Consider the following 17685-nt stretch of genomic DNA (forward strand, 5'->3'; position numbering starts at 1 on the left):
TTAAGTCCTGAACATGCAGTAAATCTGGAGTCCTGCATGCGAGCGCACCTGACACAGGCTCACCTATAAACCTCACAGCTCCCCTCATCTGCTCCTGCTTGGGTTAAACCCGCACCTTCAACACAGAGGTAGAACCCTGGCCGGCTGTTTACGTGGGGCCACGTGACCTGGCTGTGACGGGACCACGGCGGGAAGGTGAGGGCCGGATCACGGCGGCAACCTTTACACCGAGCAAACATTCTGCCACAATGGAAGGAGTGTTGCGCTTTCGAAGAGCGCCGCTCTGAACCTCAACCTTTGGAGCAAATAGTCATAAATAAGGGAGTTTAACCGACAACTTTTTATTCCCTGCAGGGTGCAGCAGTGAGGGAGAGACACGAGCCGTGAACATTCTGTCCTGCTGTAGAGGCCTCCCCAAGGTCTGTCTCAGAGTGTGTGTGTGTGTGTGTGTGTGTGTCAGCCGGTGCCAGGCGCCGCGGCTCCCCTCCCTCCACCCTCCTCCTCGTATGGGCGAGGCTTCGCGCTAACACGGTGTTGTAACTCCGTGATGAGTTATTCCAATGATGAGTCTCATCACCTCCGAGGAATCCTCATTTGTTAGCTCTTAAAATCTGACGCAGGTTTGCACAGCTGTGTTTGACTTTGACTTTGATTCTGGATCTGAGAACAGCGTATCCCTGGCAGACTCGCCGCCACTGTACCGTGTGGGAAGGTGCTCAACATCAGCTCCATGATGTGTCATTCACGGTTCACTTTTCAACTCATAGCCATTTGCTGACTTTAATTCCAACCGTGTTGAGGACTGACACATTGGATTTAGTTTGGTTGGTTTTTCTGTGTGTCTCTGCAACACAACAGCGAGTTTCCCGTCATGATAATATCAGGGGTTGGCTTTGACCTTTGGGCCTGCAGCCCATGATGGCTGCCGGCAGTGCGAGGGCCACAGGCCGAGCCTCCGCAGTGACCTCCACAAGACTGCAGCAAGAAAAGGCTGGTTTCAAGGCCAAACATCATGGAACATTTCGGCCCAGTTCTGCTCTGTTCTTGTGCCTGATCTGAAGTGGAGGACGGTGAATCTGGCCGAGAGTTTCAGGGCCTTTCTCTAGTAAACAACTGAAAAGCCACAAGTTGTTGTTGGAGCGTTTTGCGCTTCAGTCAGTTTAGTGGCTGCTGCAGGCTCGTGCAGGAGCTCTGGAGGAGTCCGGTGTGTGGAGTTAGCTGCTGCCCTCAGTGCACTCCGGTTTCCTCCCGCAGTAAATTGATGACTCTCAATTGTGTGTGTATATGTGAGCAGGTGACCTTGTGTCCCGGGGACGCCCCACTTGGCCTCCACTGTTTTCCGCGCTGAAGATTTGCCGACCTCAGCGTTGCTGGCGGTCGCTGTCCCTGTTCTCCAGCCTGGTCAGAACTCCGATTTGGGCTGTAGAGAGGGAGGATAAACAAGAGCAATGCACGCCAGGATCGTCCCGTGATTTAGAGCCGGCGGTCTCCTGTGAGAGAGACGTCCTCGGCCACTCCAGTCATGTGACCTCCTGGCTCTAATAGGCTCTTTCAGCGCGCTCGCCGCTAGACAATAGCGCAGCCGCTGCCAATCCAAACAGAGTAGTGGCTGTTATTAATGATCAGGTGCAGGAGAAGTCAGCGCGGGTCACATTTCTCCTCCACTTCAGCCATTACGGACTCACTGCTTTAGGAATTCAAATGAAAGCTTCCGCTCCTTTTGTTTCTGTCCAGCACAACTCCTCCGGCCCTCCACCAGTGAGACCAATATTCCCATGTGAAATCCAGGGCCACGTTCTGGAGGAGCATTCCACTCGATGTTTTACTCCGATTCAAGGCTACGTCTGAGCCGGCGCAGCCCGCGTCCCCCGTTATAGAGCCGCCTCCCCCGCCTCACCCACTGGCTGCCAAACCAGTCTGGATCGGTGTTTTCATTAGCAGAACCAGAGGAGGAATGTGACCAGAATGGTGTGCTGAAAAACACACGTTCATAGAGGTTGTTTTCGCATACTGCATTTGTCCCTGACAGAGTATTTATACACGAGGTGCTCGGAGCTAAGCTGAGGAAGGGAAGCGCAGAGGAGTGAGGAAGGGTTGGTGAAACTAGGAAGCACCGTGGCATCAACAGCCCGTGACTGGCACAGAAAAACAGCAGCAAGTGTGTTTCTTACTCATGTGGCAAGTGTCGGGCTCCTCAGCCACACAGGAGCGTGTCAGGAGTCATCGCTCACCATCAGCAGCTCATGCTCGGATTTGTTTGGTCCCAAACTGAAAACCACTCTTTGTTTTTCTATTGATTTTTGGCTGCATCCTGCAAGTTCACCACATGATGTCACTGGAGTTCCCACTCCTGGAAAAAAGAGCTGGAACATTCCAGGACCAAAACATGAGAAAGTGAGGAATAGGCTGGAGAGCGAAGGTCAGCGCAGCAGGAACAAATCACGGGAGGTGACACGGGGGTGAGCTAAAAGCGGCTCACGTGTCCTGGAGGCGCAGGAACCCGCCGCCGCGTTCTGAAGCACTTTCACTCTGGAGGGACACCGAGAGCTCGGGCGCTTCTCCTGGATTTATGGTTCCCCCTGCTGGGACTCTCTCCCTGAAGTGACCCTCGCGCCGCCCTGTGTTTGGCAGATGCCTCGTCTGCTTTAATCTTTCGCAGAGATAAATCTCTGAGGGTCCTGGTCCGAGCGCTGCCGGCGCTCCTCCATACATCAACGGATGTTTGATGTTGGCACGCGGGTGGGCCCTCTCTGTCCGCGGCCCGTCACCCGCTCATCAATCCTCCTGACCTTCAGCCCGCCCTCCTGACCATGGCACCATCTGCATCAGCAGCTCTATGTGTGAGTGACCTGGATGTGGCCCGCCGGCCTCACGTTTGGCACAACAAACCCATCCAAGGAACCGGGATGTGAGGAGGTCCTGGGGTGCGGCACCTTCACCCCCGGGGGAAGAAGAGAGTCAGAGGAAACGGTGGTCAGACTTGGTCTGTCTCCTCTGTAAGAGATGAGAGGTCCTGCCTCCACAGGGACAGAGACAGATGCCCTTCTGCCCGAGACACAACATGTAGCTCCGCCTTTACGGAGTAGCTTTCAACCTTCAGTGGAGGCTTCGTCCTCCACCAGGACCTGTTGGTCCATCATCTACCTGCTCCCGTCGGAAACAAACTCGTCACATGACCTCCCCCAGCAGGTCTGCAAAGCAATGGACAAACTGACAACAGGCCGCGATCAGGGAGCGGGATTTCAGCTGAGGGGTCACGAGGTCATCGCCGCTGCCTGAAGAGTGAAAACTCTCCACCTGAAGCCAGAGTGAAAGATCATCAGGTCTCATAAGTGTCGGAGCAGAACTTCAGGGAGCTCTTTAGATTCCACTGATAAGAAGCCGGTTCCACGAAGACCAGCCGCCCCAGCCTGGCGGCCGCACGCCCTCTTATCTAAATCCTTCATCGACACACACCTCATCTGGCCACGGGAGCTGAGGCTGATCCATCTGATTCTGACAACCGCCGACCTTCCTCAACACCACGTGGAACTGCGCTGTGAAGAGCATCACGACTTGGTTCCGACCGAGTGAACTAGGCAGGAACCACGGTGGAGGGTGTGTGTGACCAAATAAAGCCTCCTCTGACACCGACACGCCTGAAATAGCTATGGAGGCATTTTAATTGCTTCACTCTGCGATGGCTCAACTCTTACTGTGATTAAAACTTTTCCCAGGAAGCAAAGAAGAAGAACGGAGTACCTCTGTGAGCCAAGACTCCAGACTCAGATGAGAGCACTTCCTTGTTCTTCACCCCGTCTGTGCTGAGAAGCTTGTCAACATCTTAACTGTGGCTGAATCATTTGCAGCGTCCCAGTGCTCCAGGGTCATGGGACGGGACCACGACGTCAGTGACATTAGGTGGACACCCTGGAAAGGTTGTGCCAGACATTAATTGTCAGGCGGTTGTTCAGTAAACAAAGCAAAACTAAGGATCACTTCACTAAACTACTGACAGAGTCACTTACCTTCATGACAAGTGTCTGGCTCTCAGGAAAGTGTTTGTCTCTAATGGCTGTGAAAGTAATGGCCAGGTCACGTGCCCGCCGCCGCACAATGAAGTGCTGAGGTTCTTCATGAGAAGGAAACTTTGCACAAACACAGGAAGCGCAGGGTTTCTCACCGAGGGTAAAGAGTCTCGGCTGCAGCGCTGCAGGGACTGATGGGGCCCCAGATTAACGCTGGCTGCTTCCACGCGTCTATTGTGGCTCAGAGAGACACTGAAGAGCCTTCAGACCCACCGTCAGATGCCCGGTTGAACGGCACAAAGTGTGGAACACAATGTGGGAGAAACTTTTATGACTTGTTCAGGAAGAGATGAATGATTTAAAATTAAAATTGACACTATAATCAATACCTAGGGAGAAAAAAAAACATTTTTGGAACTTATATTTTATTTGAAAATTGATTTTGAAAAATAAATAACTCACTTTAATAGCTCAACAAAAAGTAATAAATGGTGATATTAAAATATATTTTAATACATACATTTCATTAAAATATTCGATATTAATGTAATATTTCGTTCATTACGTCAATTCCCACCGGCGGAAATTTATGGGTTTATTCCACATGTTTAGCCGGTAAATACGCGAATGAAAATGAATTTGACTTTCCTCTCACTTCGTAAAAATAGCATTTTCCCTGGAAAAGGTCGTTTCAGATGTAAAAGCTGGTCAACAGCGACTCCTAGCGGTTGAATTTAGGAACAGCTCTGGAAACCTCGACACCACACGTGGGTTCTTCAGCGACATTGTTCAGGTGGCGATGTTATTCCACTAGCTGCCAGCAGGCGGCAGCAGTAGCGCGGCGGGTGAGAGGCGAGGGTTCGGGTGGTGACTGGACTGAAACCGAGGTCATCCGTTGGTGACCAGTCACTGATGAACGTTGGACCACAGTCGCGTGACTCTTTTGTTTTGGCGCCGCGTGGTTCACTTTAATCAACAGTCAATAATTAGCGAGAGAACGTTGAATGGTGACGAACGAAAGCGAACCGGAAGCACGACTCTAATGTCTGATCTGCTCTCGTACAGAAGTGCAGGTGAGCATTTTTCACTGCGCATGTCCGCATCAATGCAGTCAGCGGGTCGCAGCTTTCACCAGTTGCCCACTAGATGTCGCGCTTTCCCAAGTTATCGATGAAGTACGGTGGGTCCAGCAGGTGGCGCTGCTCCTCCACGGCTGCAAGCGTGTGCGGCGCTCGCGTCCTCCCGACCCGGTGCTGTGCGGAGGGAGAAGCCTCGGCTGTGACGTGTCACTGTGGGGAGTGTGCGGGGTTCGGAGCCCGCGTGCGCGATTCGGAGCCCGCGTGCGCTCCGAGTTCCCGTCCCTCCCACGGTGGACTCGCGCTGGAGAAGGCTGGCATGCTCGCCTCTGATTGGTCCGGACGCCACAATACTGCAGCCACGTGACCTGCCTGTTTTCCCCCACAGTGAAGCGTGTGGAGTTAAAAGACGGGCCGCTGCCTTCGAGCAACACGAGCCGCTCGCTACTAATGCCTGCGCGGTGACCCGGACGCTGCGGTGGACTGGACCCGGAGCCCGGAGCCCGGAGCATGGCGGCCGCGCTGCAGATGAAGCAGTCCAGTATGGAGCAGACGCGGAAACGCATCGACCCGAGGAGGAGACAAGCGGCGCTGTCTTTCCTCAGCAACATTTCGCTGGACGGAAGACCCGTCCAGGAGCCGCAGAACCAGGAGGAGAGCTCGCTGGAACCGAGGACTCGGCTCAGTGTGGTGTCCCCGGAGCGCTGCGGAGCCGCCAGCAGCGGCAGCCGGGGCAGCGTGAGCTCCAGCGCCGAGGCGGAGGGAGAAGTTCCTCCGGGCTTCAGCTCGCCCTTCTCTGCCCTGCCGCTGTCGACCAGGGGGAGGCTGCAGACCTACACTCAGGGAATCCTACCGGCAACCTTCACCCGACAGAGCTCCCAGAGCTACAGCCTGGAGGGCGGACAGGTCGCCTCCTCCGCTATGGAGCTGCAGCGCTCCAGGTAAAACACGCTTCCCGTCCACACGCAGCACCTGGGGAGGAAACATACGACGTACTTTCACCTGGTTATGTCATCACAACACGCCGGCCGTCTGTCACCAGAGCACAGCCAAGTCTTGCTGCGCCTCTTTTCATCTGGCTGGGGAACGTCTCGTGCCGCACCTCCTCTGTCTGTCTGCGTGTGCGCGTGCGTGAGTGTGTGAGAGAGAGAGGAAACCTGAGCTCCCAGGCTCATGAAGGTCTCCTCCATTCATCCATCCATCCATCCATCGTGAGCCAGCTTGATAATGGTGGTGGTGATTTGAGCTGCGACCACTAACCGACTGGTCACCGACCGTTGAGGTCCCAGCAACGTCGGCACCACCAACTGTTCAAACCTTGTTTTGAGCAATGAAAGTTTGAAAACAGCTCTGAACACCGTACAAGTGTTTACTGTTTACACCTCAACAGTCAGACGAGTCGCGTGTTTGTTGACTTGTCAGACACAGCCAAGTTCCCTCCACGTTACGATGACTCGTTGACTCTCAAACTAGTCGCTACATTCCATGTCAGGGGACACTAACCGACAGAAGCTGAGGGTTTACTGCCTCCTAAATGTGGCCAGAAGTCACTTGATGTTCAGACGACACCACGGTAACTGGGTGTTTGTGTTTACATGCAGGCGAACGTTAGAAGCTGCAGGTAACTTGAATAGTAGTGTTGGTTTTCCCTGGGTTTTCTCTGAAAATAAATATTTTACTTGACAGTAATACTGTGGGTCAGAAATTGGACGTGAACATGATCATAGTTCAAGAAAAAAATAAATGTGACTCAAATGCACATTAATATAAAGTGACTGTAAAACGAATGGCTCACGATTTTATACATGACAGAGACTTGTTCACCTGGAGAAGGAGGCCGTGAATTAAACGCAAAAGTGACGCACAGGAAATAAAAGGAAGCAAAATGGCAGACATAAGAAATAGATTGATAAATGTATTTGACGCTTTATTCCTGTTGTAAAGCTGTAAGTTATTACGGGGTGTAAGAAGAGGGGGATATCAGAACATTGAGTGTAAAACATCAAGTCAATCAGATCCACAGTTTGTGATCTGCAGCTGGAGCAGTGACGAGGCGTCTGTTTCAACATGGCGTCCTGTCATGTGCCCGTCAGATGTGGTAACATCTCCTCACAGCTGGACTCACAGCTGCCACCCTCTTTCCCGCACGTCCATGTACATGAACTTCCCTCGTCCTCCAGTAGAGTCTCTGGAGACGAGAGAACATCTCAGCTGTTGGAGGAGGCTCCTGTAGCTCTGATGAATGCCTTCAGATTTGGGACCTCAGTCCTAGTTCAGATGGAACTGGTCGAGCCAGCTGTCAGGAAAGACGTGCGTGTCGGGTGAGAAGGTGTTCTGAGGGATTCATCTGCTTCTGTGCTCAAGTCAGCCAGACAGGTCTGCTGAGAGGACACGCCACCGCTCTCTTCTCAACAATAGCCTGGGTGTGTTGTGACAGTCCAATGGTTGAGCCACACACTGATTTAATGTCTGACACACCTGCACTCTGCTCCGAACACAAACGCACTGTAACCTGACTCGTCGCCCGAGTCACCAATACAAGCTAGTCCTTGCTAATTGTCTCGCAGCAGCTGTCACCGGCACTTGTTCTCTGCTGCTGTCAGGTCTCTTGTTTCCACTCTCCGTCTTCCTCTCTGCTGTCGCTGCCAGAAGCGCAGAGTCACCCTCTCACCCTCGTAGTGACTCGGACCTGTTCAGGTTTCAGATAGTAAACAGTGGTTTATTGATTCTGTGGATGAGGCTCTCGGCCAACAGATGTGCTTTCACTTTGGTCCCCTGAAGACTAGCTGCACCCTGGAATGTCCAAATCCTGGAGCAGGAGTGGGAAACCTGTGGATGGAGCGCCGCCACGTTCCAGCGGCGAGCGCTCCACACAGTGCCGGGTCTGTTCTCCGCAGGCAGCTGCTGGAAACGTGTCTCCTGGACGAGCCTCTGGCTGTTTAATGTGGTCCACTTCCTCTTCTGGGGGGCGGCACCACAGACACGCTTGCCGCCCCCCCCCCTCACCAGGTCTGGCCCCGGGTCCTGCTACAGGAAGCCCTGTTGGTTCTGATCTGTCGCCAAAATCCACCTTCTGAAGCCAAAGCTCATCACCTCCTGTTGGTCCAGCAAGACTTGGTCCTCAGATTCACTGGTCGTGAGTCAGCACAGGAGCTGCCGGGTAAAAATAGAAGACCAGATGAAGGGCAGCCTCCTCTTCTCAGACATGTTGAATAAAGAGTTGCCTAAAGTCGGCTGAGGAACCTGCTGTGATGGAGGATGAAGCAGGTTACGAGGAGCCAGATGTCTGGACTCCATCATATGGTGGCCCGTCTGATGTCATCTTGGTTCAGTGCAGGATCTCCAGCCATGGTGTTCTGATGAGGACAGAGCTGAGCTAAAAGGCTAAACTTCCCTCACTAGTTTATCACTGAAGGAAGACGCCAGAAGAGAAGGAAGCATCAACGCTCAAAGTGGCTCAGTGGCCAACTGGGAGGAGGTCCTGGGGCAGACCCTGAAAGTGGCCCAGGTTCTGTGCTGGGAATGTCTTGGTGTTCCTCCAGAGAGAAGTCTCAGCAGATGCTGTTGGGCTGAGGCCGTGTCAGCATGGATGCAGACGACCTTCTGAATTGACCCCTGTGGCAGCGGCTTCACCCCCGCCGCCCTTCTGTGTGTTAAAAATCTAACCGAGTAACAACAAACCTCACTTGGTGGAGCTTTTTCCGCCCGTGAATGAGTGACCTTCTGTGTTAGTGTTTCCACCACTGGAAAGGGATTTTAGCTTTCCAAACACGTCCTGCTGCTACTCATCTGCAGCGGGTCCGGGTCACGTCCCCGGCTGCTGCCGGCAGGGAACCCTTTCACAGAGGAAAACTCTTCCCAGTTTTAAGTGGAAAATTGACTGAAAGGTCAGCGAGGATTTAGACCCGCAGCTGCTTTATATTTAGCAGCAACTTGTGACGTTGTTGTCGTTCAGGGCTTCCAAAAGTGTTTCAGGAAAAATCCGAGCGCCAGAGTTCCACTGTGTGGCCTGAAATATGAAATGCCCGCTTGAATAATTGAACTTGTTGCTGCGTGAGCTCATGCGGCCGCTGGTCTCCAGGGGCTGATGTCACCCTGACCACACATGACCTCAGCCTCTCAGGCCCAGGTCAGACCCTCTCAGTGCCCTCAGGGAGAGACGGCGGTGATGTCACATGACTGCTCTTCTCCCTCAGTGGTGGTGCAGCTTGATGCAGAGCCTGGAGTCAACACGCCCTTCACTTCTGCGTCATGGGACCACCGCTGGAAACACACCCACCGTCCAACATATAGTCCCATGATGATGACCACGTGTGTTCACAAATGTCAAAAGAGGAAGTCGTCTTTCTGTGAAGGATCCGTTCCAACAACAATCCGTCCACTCTGCGTCAGCTCACCTGGTCCAGTCACATGATCAGGTCAACGTTTCAACGTTCAAATGACCGTGTTGTTTTGTCACCCGCTGCTGGATGAATTCAAAACAAGACAAATGACACACCAAAGGTCCTCTCAGTGTGGGATCGCAGCGCCACCTAGCAGCATGAGTTGTGGGCTGGCCAGGGTTAGAATGAGCTCGCAGCGCGCTCAGGTGGTGATACGGCTTGTTCGGTGGAAAAGCTGCGTCAATTTCTCCTAATTATGAAGTCAGAATTAAGCCTGGATTATGACATAAGGAGTCAGATTAGCGTGTAATCTGGTCCGATTAAACAGTCGCTCTTTTGAGTCTTGCATGTGAAGGACTGGTCTCTGGTTAATATTTCCTCCCGCTCTGCCGTTTATTGAGCCGGTCCAACTTGTTCGGTTAACAACATGGTGACACAGTAACTAGTGTCATGAGGTCAACCTGGCAGAACATTATGACCGCTTGCTAACTCATAACCTCATGAGCAGTTTTATGATCATCTGAACTTCAGTGAGAAGCTGTCGATTCGATCATTGCAGTGAGCCGAAGATTCTCACCTCTCACACACTTCTCATTCCCTGTGTGTTATCGTTGGAATCTGAATTTGGTGCCTGAACGCACACCTGATGTCTGCGCGGAGGCACAGCTGACTTCCAAACCCCCCGGTGAGAAGGCTGCTGCTGACTCATGTAACACTGGGATGGCTGGTCTGCTGGGAGAGCGTCATGTCAACACCGACGTGGTGATTTCACCAGCCTCTTCACAGTCGGCTAATGGAACGTGCGATGACAGGCTAATTTTGGATCCCTTCAGCTGCGACGTGGGTTTGTTTCTGTAGACGGGTCCAACAGAACCGGGCTGGCGAGCAGCTCTGCTGAGCAGTGACGGCCATCTGTGAGCAAATGTGTTACACAAAGTGCCGGTTATCCTCTTAGCTGCTGTGATCTGGAAAATTCCCTGTGATTCGGGCTAAATAGGCGGCTGACCTTTGACCCCGTGGTGTTGACGGATAAGTAACACAACTTTTGTTGGTCGGTTCGAGGCCTCGGCTCCAATCGTGGCCTGACAACCAGTCTATGGAGGCGATTCCTGATTCCTGTTTCTGCATGTGTTGACAGGCGGAGACTCATCTCTCAGCGCTCGTCTCTGGAAACTCTCGAGGACATCGAGGAAAACGCACCTTTGCGCAGGTAAATGATGCCAAAGCATGTGAGTACCACATCAAAATATCTGCCCCGAGGAACAGAAGGGTTCACTGGAATACTGGAATATGAACGAGGAATCATGCAGATTTGAACATGACTCGTAAAGACCTTGTTCAAATCACATAAGTGATGAAAAATGCACATAGTAAGCAATGCTTAATACAATAAGAGAACATCGCCATGTTCTACAAATGAAAAAGTGTCTTTATGATCCTTTATTCTGAGCTAGCCAAACATTATTCAACTTTATTATTCAAGTGAGTCATCGCTTCACACATGAGATCACCTGACATGACTGCGGATGGAACCGAGGACCCTGAGTGTGTGAGTGGAGGCTCATATGTGGCCCCCGGGCCAGAGGTTGCTTCATATTCTGGCAGCAGCTGCTCGGCCGTTGACGGCGGGCGCTCTTTATGGTATCTTGGTGCTGGCTGACTGACCCCGGCGAGACTCAGCAGCTGTGTGTCTGTGTGCGTTGCAGATGTCGGACCCTCTCAGGTTCCCCCCGACCAAAGAGCTTCAAGAAAGTCCACTTCATCAAGAACATGAGGCAACACGACATGCGCAACGGCAGGTACGGCTCCACCGCCTCCCTGGTCCGGCCCGCGGGCGGTTGGCCGGCCGGCGGCCCCCGGGCCTCACGTTGCCCGCGCACACACTGTCACCACCTCTCACTGCCACCAGGGGGCCAGTCTATTCGCCTGAACACCACTCTCAGTCAAGTGCTAACCATGTCCTCATGATGCATGAACCTGACGCCGGAGGCTCCTGAGCTGGAGCTCAGCTCCCTCCAGAGAGATATTGATGAGCCTGTTTGCCGTTTTTGTTTTTTATAGGATAGTCCTAATCAGTGGCAGAAGATCCTTCTATAGTGTATTTTCTGTCCTGCCCTATCGAGATTGTAGCCAAGCGGGGTATGTATCCAGCAGCATGCCACCTCCGTAACCTCCTCCAGTCTGTCTCTTCCGTCTCATCCCTTTATTCTGTGGATGCACTCTCCCTCTGAAGAGCTGCTGTCCGTCGACGCATTTCCCTCTGTTAGAGGCCGTGGGCTTTGGATGCTGAATATCTCCTCCATGTGGCCTAATGCTTGCATTCTGGTGGCTTTTTGGGCACTCATTCTTTTTTGTTTCCATTTTGTCGTCTGTTGTAACCGTGGCTTTGGCTAACACCAGCGATGAGCTGCATGGCTGTGGTTAGAAGGAACCTCCTGGTGCATCACTAACCGGTGTAGGACTGAGGAGCTGAAGGAACCTCCTCGGGAGGATGAGAAGATGAGCTCCTCCAGAGGAGTTGGGGGGGAGCAACACAACTCACCTGGACGAGGGTCGGGGTTGATGAACGGCTGACCTGCTTTCTCCTTCACAGTCCAAGCAGAAACCAGCCGTGGTGTCTCTGAGAAGCCTGGTGAAATATTTAAAATCTGCCGTGGCGTCTGTAACCAGCCTCTCCATGACTAATTCAGGCCTCGCAGCAGCGTCTTTTTTTAGTCCAAAGACGAGCCTTCAGACTTGAGTGGTTTGCCTCCAGACAGCATTAGCCGATGACCGATGTCCAACTTCCAGGCGTGAGCACGAGGTCGCCTCTCACTGGGGTGGGACAGGTGTGACGACCAGACACTCTCCAGAGTCCTGGGTGCTGACATCAGCCTTGAGTGTGGTCCACATCCACGTGAGACCGCGGCACAGGATCTGTGCATTGAGCTAATAAATGGTGTTTTAGTCTCAAGCCCTGCGACGGTTGGGTCTTCTGCTAAGCTAGCACCAGAGGAAGATGCTAACGCTAACGATGGAGGAAGGGCAGCGTTTACGACGCTAGAAGTTGTGAAGGGTTAGAATCCGGTGTAGCCGAGATTTTCCCCAGTCGCTGTGGGTTCTGGATCGTGACCCTCCCTGCACATTTAAAAAAGAGAAATCAGGCTACCTAAAGTAGCTGGACATGGCTGTGCTACATCAGTAAATGCCAAATGTTTATGTCACCAACATTCCTCATGTTGAAGCAGAAGATAGTTAGCTTCGACTGAAGAACCCTGTTGTGTAGCATGGCACGGCCGTCCACCTATCAGAAGACTGTTTACGGTGGGACAAGGTGAGTGGTAACAGAGTGACCCCACAGATACGGCACCGCTGCTAGCCACGCTAGCTTATCACCTGAAGTCTACCTTTGGACCGCGGCGTGTTTCGAGTCACAGTCTGGCACCGTGTCGTCAGTGGCGGTTGGTTGCTTCACTGGAAGTGTGCCTGTTGCGTAAGAGCTGGTCGGATGTGTCGCTCACCGTCGCCCGGCTTCTCCAAACCCACAGCTTTTTAGCCGATAATGTGTCGCAGCAGATCAGAGGTGTCGAGTTGTGTGTTGCTAGATCTGCCAGCAGGTTTCATCTAGACTTTTCTGTGACGGCTACTGCTGCGTTTCGTCCTGGCAGTTGACTGTGTTTCATACATCAGTTCTGTTTGGTGTTTGCTCCGCTGTTGATGCGAGCTTGCTAACTGTTGCTGTTAGCGAAGAGCGGATCACCAGGTCTAGCTTGAGCGACTTTAGCATGGCTGCGTGTCAGAGAGTCTCACCAGTAACGCGGCAGGAAAGCCGAAACGCATCAATGCCCCGGTCGTTTCGCAGCTCAGGTCACATTGAAACGGGGCGGTTGTGATGCCAACTTCCTCTGCGATGACTTGCCTGTAGTTGGGGGAGATTTGTGGCGTCACGCTGAGCACGTTGCACGGATGGTGCCTGCGTCCACGCATGCTGCTTTGCCATGTCTAGCACGGCGATCACCTGAATGAACCGACCCTCCTGAGCCGTGCGGCTTCATAGCACCGCTCTCTGTCTAGAAAGCTTCTGCCTCTTCATGTTTCCTCCTCTGTGCTTCTGATGAACCTGTCAATATTTTGTCCTCGTGTGCCCGTCTGCCGGATAACAATGTTTTCCTTATAACAGAGCGGCCCCACATCAAAACACGGCGGCGGTCATGTGAGCGCTGGCCTTGTTAATCTGGGCGCACAACACGGCTGCAGCGCAGTGTGAGGAGGGAAAACAACAGCCTGCTCAAGACTAATATTGATCTAAGGCCTCCAGTCATGAGCAGGAATAACAGCGCTTTTCTTCCTGTTGCCTTCTGAAGCACGACTTCAGAGCGACTGGGACCGTCCTCCCGCCTTCTGACCCAATCTGTTCACTGCTACACTTTGATCAAAATCAAAAAACCAGCATGAACCATGACCCCAGAAATCTCAAGTGAATAGCTGCTCAGCTGTGTCGTGATAATCTTCACTTTCCACGTCGTTCAGTCAAGTCTGAGAAGTTGCTTTTCTGAACTTCAAATTAAGTCAATATGAATGATCCGGACTGTAAATAAGGTCAGGTACAAATACCTTTTTTTTTATGGTTAAAATGGGACGACTCTCGATCACTGAACCAAAACATTCAGGGGCTGTAACAAAGGGCAGGCATTTTAGCATGTATGCTAGGCTAAAGGTGCTGTGCTCACCAGGGATGTGAAGCTGGAAGGAGGGCGCCAGCGCCACCCGTCCGGAGGAGTCAGTGCCAAAGAGATGGTGGTGGGGCTGGAGGGGGTGGAGCTGGGGGCAGATGGGAAGGTGAGTGACCCCTCCTCCTCGCGTCACGCTCCTCACCAGACCAGAGCTTCAGCCCTCCTGTGCTGCAGACGGTGTCCTACACCCAGTTCCTCTACCCCACCAACGTGCTGGGAGGCCGCCGGAACACCATCGACTCCACCTCCTCCATCTGTCAGTCGCGGAACGCTAGCCACCGCAGCCTGAGCTTGGGCCGAGCCAACAGCAACCAGAGCAGCCTGGACACAGGTGAGTTGGCCGCCGGCGCTCTCGCAGGCCCCGCCCCCCTCGCTGACCTGCCCTGCTGTCTGGCCGCAGGGAATGAGCTGGAGTTCCGGGAGTATGACCCCAACCTGCTGGATGACCCCCAGTGGCCGTGTGGGAAGCACAAGCGCGTCCTCATCTTCCCCTCCTACATGGTGAGGGTCTCAAACACTCGCGAGACACGCCGCAGAACATCCAGGAGCTGGCTTCACATCATCAAGGTTCAGACCTGCAGCCGCTTGTTAGCTCTGTCATCGGCGACGCTTTCCTCAGCGAGCTCCTGCTCCTGCTCAGCGCCACCGCCGCGGTGACTCCACCACGGGGCCGGGTCCAGAGGGCTCCAGTCTGGTGACTGAGGCCTCGCTCCAGTGTTCCCAAACTGTTTCTCTGTGACGTGGAACCTTTGATAAATCCCAGATTGTTCTTCTTCGTCCGTTCTCTGTTACTTTGGTTCAGTCTCGGACGGTTTCCTTTGGTCAGAAATGACACTTTATTTCTTCATAGTTATGTTAGTAATTACTTTGCTGTTTGTTACTCAGCAGTGTTATATTTCTAGGACTTTTCTTCCTGGTGATCTTGGATCGGTTGTTGCTCTCGGGGGGGGGCTCAGGTGCCGTGGTGGAACCCAGCACTGTGGCTTTGTGTTGCAGACCACCGTCATCGAGTACGTGAAACCCTCCGACCTGAAGAAGGACATGAACGAGACCTTCAAGGAGAAGTTCCCTCACATCCGCCTCACGCTCAGCAAGATCAGGAGGTGAGGTCAGGTGAGCCCCCTCCCACCCCAGCCCGACTCTGACCCCTGTGTCCCCCCCCACCCCCGCAGCCTGAAGAGGGAGATCAGGAAGCTGGCTCAGGACGAGTGCGGCTACGAGGAGCCCACGGTGGCCATGGCCTTCGTCTACTTCGAGAAGCTGGTTCTTCAGGGCAAGCTCAACAAGCAGAACCGCAAACTCTGCGCCGGAGCTTGTGTCCTGCTGGCGGCCAAGATCGGAGGAGACCTGAAGAAGCACGAGGTCAAGCTGCTGATCGACGTGAGTCACCGGACCCTGGTCCTGACTGGACTGTGACTCTGTCGCTCCTCTCCTCCTGCTCGTCTCCACTGATCTCACTGGCTCTGACTCTTCTGACTCTGACTCCTCCTCTGGACCGTGACTTTGTCCCACTTCTCCTTGTGTCCTCCCTGGCTGGCTCTGCAAACATCTCCACATGAGGTTGTTTCTGTCTTGGACTCTTCTGACTCTGACTCCTCCTCTGGACTATGACTTTGTCCCGCTTCTCCTTGTGTCCTCCCTGGCTGGCTCTGCAAACATCTCCACATGAGGTTGTTTCTGTCTTGGACTCTTCTGACTCTGACTCCTCCTCTGGACTATGACTTTGTCCCGCTTCTCCTTGTGTCCTCCCTGGCTGGCTCTGCAAACATCTCCACATGAGGTTGTTTCTGTCTTGGACTCTTCTGACTCTGACTCCTCCTCTCCTCCTCTGGACTGTGACTCTGTCCTCGCCTCTCATTGTTCCCTACAGAAACTGGAAGAGCGCTTCCGCGTGAATCGCCGCGAGCTCATCGCCTTTGAGTTTCCCGTCCTGGTGGCGCTGGAGTTCAACCTGCACCTGCCGGAGCACGAGGTCATGCCCCACTACAGACGGCTGCTGCAGGCCTCCTAGCGCCGGCGAGCGGTCGCCAGGCCGACCCTCCTCTTCCTCCTCTTCCTCTCAGAGACTGGGCCAAAGCCAAGACGGGTCTGTGAGGACCTGCGTGATTGTACCATTTTCATCATCTCTGCTTTTGTAACCTTTGATGTGATTGGCCGCCGGACTGTGGCTCGGCGCCAAACGAGTCTTAAAAAGTGCACTTTTCCAATGATGAGACTCAAGTTTGGGAACTGAGGAAAGAAGAAGCTGTTTTCATACTGGTCCCCTCCTCCCCCCACACGCCTCCCTGTGCTCTATGTTAGAGTGTATTTCTGGCACGTTTATGGTGCTTCCTTCGACGAGGTCATGAAGCTTGTTCATGAGTGCAAAAATGCCATTGACCCGCGGGTCCGGGTGGGACGGAACCAGGGGTTCCGACCCGGCCCAGACGGTGCGGTCGACCTCAAGTGTCCTCCAACACGACCTCTGAGAGCAGAATCTCCACCTTCATTGGACTGGGTTGTGGAAATCGGACCTGTGAATGTTTCAATTCGGCGCCAGAGAAAACTTGAATGGACTCGATGCTGCTCTTATCTGAAACCAAATTAAGATGTGAACCGCTGACCTTGCTGTTTTCAACGTCACAAGACGCCAGTCGACTTTTCAGCCCAAAGATTTTGCTATTGGACGGAAACTCGTGGGCCGCACGGATCTCTGTGTTCTCCTGTAAATAAACGGCTCTGCTCCTTCATCTGCGTCCTTTCTGAACTCGGGTCAGGGTCAAAGGTCGAGCCTGCTGGTGAAGTTGAATCCTCCGTCCCAAGGTCGAGTACGAGCTTCTACACGAGAGTGAGGAGTCGGCGTGTGACCTGCAGACGCAGCACGGACAAACGCACGCAGGTTGCTCCCAAAATGGCTTTGATAGTCATCCTGCTGTTGTGCTTTTCTACTGTTGCTATCAAAGGCAACAGACGCGTGTGGGGAGCAGCGAGCGCTTCTCTGCCGCCGCACGTTCGAGGTGTGAACGAAGGAGACGAGAGCGCGGGACCCAAACACGAACGGTAGAAACAGGGTTCGCCAACTGGACGAGTCCAGAACAGCGGTGGAGGACGGCACATCCGGTCACGTGACCGGCTCCATCTAAGACATGTTCTTGTCTTTCTGAAACACAACATTCCATCGAATACCTGAAGAACCAAGTTTCACTTTGGCACCGTGACAAGAGCGGTTTCTACCGCGCGCTTCAGGTTTTCTAACGGCACTGTTCTTCTTCGCTTCACGCCACTTGTGCGGTCAGGTAAGGTCGTGGCCAGTGCGCCGCCTGCTGTCCGTTTAAACTCATTACACTCACACGAAACTCGTAAAACTCTGGGAGGTAAAATCACTCCGTGTCTCGTTTGACACGGCGTCGACTGTGCAGAGTTAAATCCCAGCGTGACGTCACTGGCAGCGCAGGTGAAGGTCAAAGGTCGGAGGTGGCTGCGCCAGACTCGTGGGCCCTGAATTCCTGCCCGCGAGGGGCGTCGACGC

The 17685-nt window shown here is 53.3% G+C and overlaps 1 protein-coding gene across 3 annotated transcripts; it reads left to right on the forward strand.

The window, feature by feature from the left end:
- Positions 1–5296: 5296 nt before the first annotated feature.
- cables1 (Cdk5 and Abl enzyme substrate 1) lies at positions 5297–16930 on the forward strand. 3 transcript variants are annotated; one of them, XM_053884235.1, is made up of 10 exons: positions 5299–6024; positions 10604–10675; positions 11172–11264; positions 11527–11604; positions 14178–14283; positions 14352–14508; positions 14578–14678; positions 15174–15280; positions 15350–15557; positions 16048–16921. In XM_053884235.1, exons 1-10 carry the CDS (start codon positions 5594–5596, stop codon positions 16186–16188), a joined length of 1494 nt encoding a protein of 497 aa, XP_053740210.1. In that variant the 5' UTR covers positions 5299–5593; the 3' UTR covers positions 16189–16921. The 3 variants fall into 3 exon arrangements, with proteins under 3 accessions (XP_053740208.1, XP_053740211.1, XP_053740210.1); XM_053884233.1 differs by having other exon boundaries at positions 5297–6024; positions 14352–14678; positions 16048–16930; XM_053884236.1 differs by lacking the exon at positions 11527–11604 and having other exon boundaries at positions 5298–6024; positions 14352–14678; positions 16048–16924.
- Positions 16931–17685: the final 755 nt, after the last annotated feature.

Source organism: Synchiropus splendidus, chromosome 13, assembly GCF_027744825.2.
Source record: "Synchiropus splendidus isolate RoL2022-P1 chromosome 13, RoL_Sspl_1.0, whole genome shotgun sequence".
NCBI classification, from domain to species: Eukaryota; Metazoa; Chordata; class Actinopteri; order Syngnathiformes; family Callionymidae; genus Synchiropus; species Synchiropus splendidus.